Source organism: Aplysia californica, unplaced genomic scaffold (assembly GCF_000002075.1).
Source record: "Aplysia californica isolate F4 #8 unplaced genomic scaffold, AplCal3.0 scaffold00029, whole genome shotgun sequence".
Taxonomy (NCBI): Eukaryota; Metazoa; Mollusca; class Gastropoda; order Aplysiida; family Aplysiidae; genus Aplysia; species Aplysia californica.
Genome location: NW_004797299.1, coordinates 2147921 through 2152920, shown reverse-complemented (window position 1 = coordinate 2152920; position 5000 = coordinate 2147921). Strand labels below are relative to the sequence as shown.

At 42.7% G+C, this 5000-nt stretch overlaps 2 protein-coding genes across 2 annotated transcripts in view; both read left to right on the top strand.

Annotated features, from left to right (window-relative positions):
- Positions 1-1245, top strand: part of LOC101854471 — a 30431-nt gene extending 29186 nt beyond the window's left edge. The window contains exons 26-27 of the mRNA XM_013091023.1: positions 1-255; positions 881-1245. The exon at positions 1-255 is cut by the window's left edge and continues 63 nt beyond it. Coding sequence (XP_012946477.1) covers positions 1-255; positions 881-1024 — 399 coding nt within the window. The 3' untranslated portion in view covers positions 1025-1245. The remainder of the gene's footprint in view (positions 256-880) is intronic.
- Positions 1246-3194: 1949 nt separating this feature from the next.
- Positions 3195-4095, top strand: LOC106014102. Its single transcript, XM_013091150.1, has 3 exons — positions 3195-3204; positions 3296-3552; positions 3904-4095. The coding sequence occupies exons 1-3, from the start codon at positions 3195-3197 to the stop codon at positions 4093-4095; spliced, it is 459 nt and encodes a 152-aa protein (XP_012946604.1).
- The last annotated feature ends 905 nt before the right edge of the window (positions 4096-5000 follow it).

Genomic DNA, 5000 nt, shown 5'->3' with positions numbered 1-5000 from the left:
GCCAAGCTGCTCCGTGAGATTGTTGAGGATGAGCTCAAAGAACTGTCCGATCACCACCGCAAACTCTTCAAGAACCCCATCACCGTGTGGGCGCCAGAGCAGGGAGAGATCCAGGCCGAGATTCCTTTGCCCTTTGCCCTCAAGAGACTCGACGAAATGCCAGACATGAGCCCCCTTGTGAACAGAGCTGAGAGGTTCGCCCAAGAAGTGGCCGTCTATTTGCCTGACCAGAGCACTTGGGAGAACATGAAACAGGTGTGTATTAAATTCATTATCTTTTTCTTGTTGTAGTTTTTTTTTAGCTTTTAAAGAATATAACATAAGCCTACTGCACACGAACAGGTCCTAGTGGATTATATTCTTTAAAAGAAAAATGCGCCTTTTTAACTCCGGGGTATACACAAACGAAATTGTTATTTCCCTGTATTTCAGACAAATTGATTGTCCGTTTGACTCCAAGTCTAGCTACTTGCTTTTGTTCCAAAGTTCATTTAGTCTAATACGAATGAAGCCTAATTACCCCCCCCCCCCTTTTTCCTCAAGGACCCCCCCCCCCCTTCCCCACAAAAGGCACCCCACAAAACTTTAAAAAGTGCAATATAAATATTGAAAAATAAAACCAGGCACAAAAAGGCCCAAAACAATACGAAACAATAAAACGAACAAAAAGACACAGGGGGAACCCCTACATGGGTTCACACGTTACCATTCTGGTACAAAATACAATGTAGAACCCCCTTTCCACCTCAATAACCCCCCTCCCCAAAAAACACCAAAAAAACAACACCAAAAAAACCAACAACAAAATCAAACCAACAAAAACAAAAACAAGAACAATTTGTGAACTTTTCTGAGAACCATGTTTTCCTCACTTTCCCAGTCCGTCTCAGACATGTGGCCTGAAGCCGCGAAAGAGGTTGAGGAGAAGGAAGACACCGACGAGGTTCGTCTCTCAAAGTACACACCTTCCCGCAGGTTCAGAATGAAGAAGGGAGGAAAGAAGCTGAGGAAGTACAGGATGTAAAGAAGGAAAACGCCCTCTTTCTCTCCACACGGACTTGGATCGTCCGAGGACCAATGATATTATGAACCTTATGTTTTGCTATTAACTTATGTAGAGTGTTCCGACAACTTTCGAAATCCGTTTCTGAAATACTTGAAATTGTAACTAGCTTTTATCATTGAAGTTTTATATTATTCTTTGTTTTTCTATTTTTGATATAAATTAAATATAATCAAAGCGTATACTTTGGGTTGAGTTACATATTTCACTGAATATTACGGTTTTGCAGTAACTGTCAGTGCGTTAAGTGGCTGGACTTGTATTTCTTTTTCTCTGCATCATCCTCTTCTCTCATTCTCTTTCTTTTCCTTCAATGTCCGGTTTTCTCTTCTTCCAAGCAGACTCGCTCCTTGTCTCTCGGTCCTTGTGCTTCATTTGTTGACTTTTAAAGAAATTTCTCTTGAACCACTGCGTCATCTTTAACTACGTTTTTCCATTCTTGTTCTTCGTGTTCCTGGTCTTGGCCTAGTTAGTTTCTAGTTCTTGATCTTTTTCAACCTCTCTTCCATCTCCTCCTTCTATTTCTTTTCTCCTCCTCCTTATCCACCTCCTTTCCTCCGCCTCCTCCCCTACTCCTCCTCCTTCTCCTCCTCTTCCTCCTCCTCCACCCCCGCATCCTCCTCCTCCACCTATACACATCCTAACCTTTGTGTCGTCGACGAATTTGTTCTTTATACACAACCCTCTATCTGTTGCAAAAGCGACAAGAGGGCATCTATAGGTTTATTGTAAATTTTACCTCTTCCCCATCGACAGTTTCAAAAATCATACGAGACGACCTCAGTGCAAAACATTATCAACACTGACAGACGGAGCTACTTCGTGTGAAATGTCATTCTCCCACAGGAATCGAACGCATTTCTTCGTTGTTTAGTATAGGGTTTTACGGCGCTCGCAACTGCATAAGGTCATATGAGCGCGCGGACACACCTAATACTTTTTCGTTGGTAGGAAATTTTGAATTTTGCCCGGGCGGTGGCCGAAGCCTACTCTTATCGATTTTAGACCACCAAGGGATCTTTAACGTGCGCAACTTGCACACGGCCCCTCCGAGATTTTTCGCCCTTGTCCGAGAAGGTTAGGTGTAGATCTTTCCTACCAGAAGATCAGGGGTGTGGTAGAAAGACAGCTGTAAGAAGGAGTCAAGGAGTAGCAGTAGAAAGGCTGCAGAAAGAGTCAGGAGCCCAGTGGAGGGGGCAAGGGAGGTGAGGGGGTGGGGGCAGAAAGAGGAGACGAAAGCAGAAGACAGAATATTGCTAGAGAGCCGGAAAGGAGGTGAACGGAGACAATTTTAGAGAAGAAAACTTTTCGGTCGATACCCGGATTCGAACCCGGGACCTTTGAATGAGAGGCCAACACCTTAACCTCTAAGCCACGAGAGCCCCCATTTCTTCAAAGTGCAACTACGAAGAGCCTTTCTATTACCCCACAGACGATTGTATGGGAAGATAACACGAAGAGTTAACGTAAGAGTCAATGAGATTTACAATGGCCCTCTGGATGTTACACAAAGAGTGAAACAATGGACTCTGATGACAAAGAAATGACGAATTAAAGACATTCTCCTAAAGGAGATAATATAAATGTCTCCCCAGTCCCACCAAATAAAGAGACAGAAAGAATCCACACAATTTAGATCATTTTAAAGGCTGGCTTCGACCTTACACGTAAGGACCAACTTGGTCCGAGAGTGATATAACGTTCAAACTGAAAGATCAATACACTCGATGAATATTCTCCCCCCCCCCCCACGGGAATCGAACTCGGGTCTTCTGCGGGCGACGACGAAGCACCTTAGCACTATACCACAAACGCTAGGATGGAACGAGTCTGTGTAATTAAAGGTCTTTATAAAACTACAGATTGAAAAAAAAAACAACTAGAGCACGAGCAATCTTTCTGATTACAATAAAGTGGGGGTCGAAAATTGATCATTAAAACACACTCAGTGGGGTAGTCATGACTTATGTTGATTTTTTTCTTTTCTAAATTCAGTATCGTGGTAATAGACTAGAAGTCCGACTTTTGAAAAGCTTTTTTATCACGGTTTTTGCTAAATTGTTTGCTCTCCTGAAATCATGTTTGTTTATATGAAGTCAGCAAACCAAATTACTACTAGATAGCTCTTAGAATGCCGTGTGGTACTGCACCCATTTCGATTGGGTCAAGTTCATAGAAATGGGCGCAATTATTTTAATCCATGTCTGACCTCTCAACTCTTTCTTTCTTCAGAGACATACAGCCTGACAGCCGTGTACCCCAACAGCACCGCTTTCAACGCCTTCATTTCGCACTCCACCCCCGACGTTCGCCACAAGGAGGCGCTTCTTGCTGTCCGACTCAACACGACACGCCTCCTGCACAGCCGCTTGGCATGGCGCCCAGACATGTGGGCGGAGCTTACTTCCGGACTTGAGGGGAAGGCAACGCGTGCCGGCATCAGGGCCGCTGAAAACTGGGCTTTGCTCAACGCTGCTGTTGCTGATGAGGTGAATATTATAACTGTTGTTTCTATCTTGGGCTTTTTCTGACATTTAATTAGCTTTTGCTCTCTTCACCTTACCCCACTCTCTCTCTCTCTGTCTGTCTGTCTGTCTGTCTGTCTGTCTGTCTGTCTGTCTGTCTGTCTGTCTGTCTGTCTGTCTTTCTCTCTCTCTCTCTCTCTCTCTCTCTCTCTCTCTCTCTCAATCTCTCTCTTTCTCAACCTCTCTCGTTCTCTTTGTGTGCATAATTGTGTTTGCTATTTTGGATTGTGGCACCAATATTTCAGCGGTGCCCATTGTACCTGGAGGAATGTTATATTCACTATAAATAAAAGCTATTTTTGTTCATGGCTTCAGTTCGCTGCCAAATATGGTGCTGTGTCGAGCTCTGTAAAAGAAGAACTCAGCCCCCTGATCGACATGTTGGAGCGAGAACTGAACCGTATGGCCTACAGAATGAATGACATGTCACGGGATCTCAGTGCTATCTACCAGCGCAACGACTTCTACGCACAAGACATGGGTGTGGTCTACACCACAATGCAGTAAGTCACTGAAATCAATTGTCGAAAACAAAATTATAATTACTACATTGATGATTTTATGACTGCTCCATTTTCTTTATCCTGTGTCCATTTTTTATCTCGTTCTGGTTCTGAAGAAGTCTTTTGGTTAGACTATTTGATTTGTTAATAAATGTAGTGTTCTTTTGCTATTCATGATTTGGGGGGAAAGTTTGAAGGGTTATAAAATGTAGGCAAAGACCTTAGAATCAAGTGACTATTTTACGAAGACTTTTTGTTTACAGGGGCATGAATCATAGCTTCCTCTTTTCTAAGAATCATGATGTTGAAATACCGGTAACTACCGTAAGTGGATAGATCTGGTTGTAAATGTCTCAAGTCAACGCAAGCAAAAAATAAATCATTTCGGAGGCGGGCTATCCAGCCCTGCCGATTAAAGCCAATCCTGAGTGGTATACAATATCTCATTTGACAAAAGGATGTACGTGTACTTGATAAAATAACTACTTCAGGCCCGCATTGAACCCACATCATATCTCTGCTACTGCAAAGAGCGTAACAATTGCGCCACTGACATCAGTGCAAGCAAGTCGTAGCATCATGTTTTGTACCTAAGTAGTTCCTGAATATGGGTCATGTACACTGAATAATGGCTGTGACTAGTGTGAGTCTATACTGGGATGGAAAGTATTACAGTTATATAGATTACAGGTTACAAAGATCAACGAGAAGAAAATCAGGAAGGAGGTCATATTATGCTAAAATTGGAAGAAAATATAATGATGTCATCTGAATGAAAATAAGTGGTCAGATCATTAGCTGGAGAACTTGATATAATAAAAATAGCCCTAATTTATAAGGCTGTTTTACAGTGTAACAATTCACTAGCGATAGTTTCTCTTATCGTAAAGACAGACAGAAAGGGGGAAT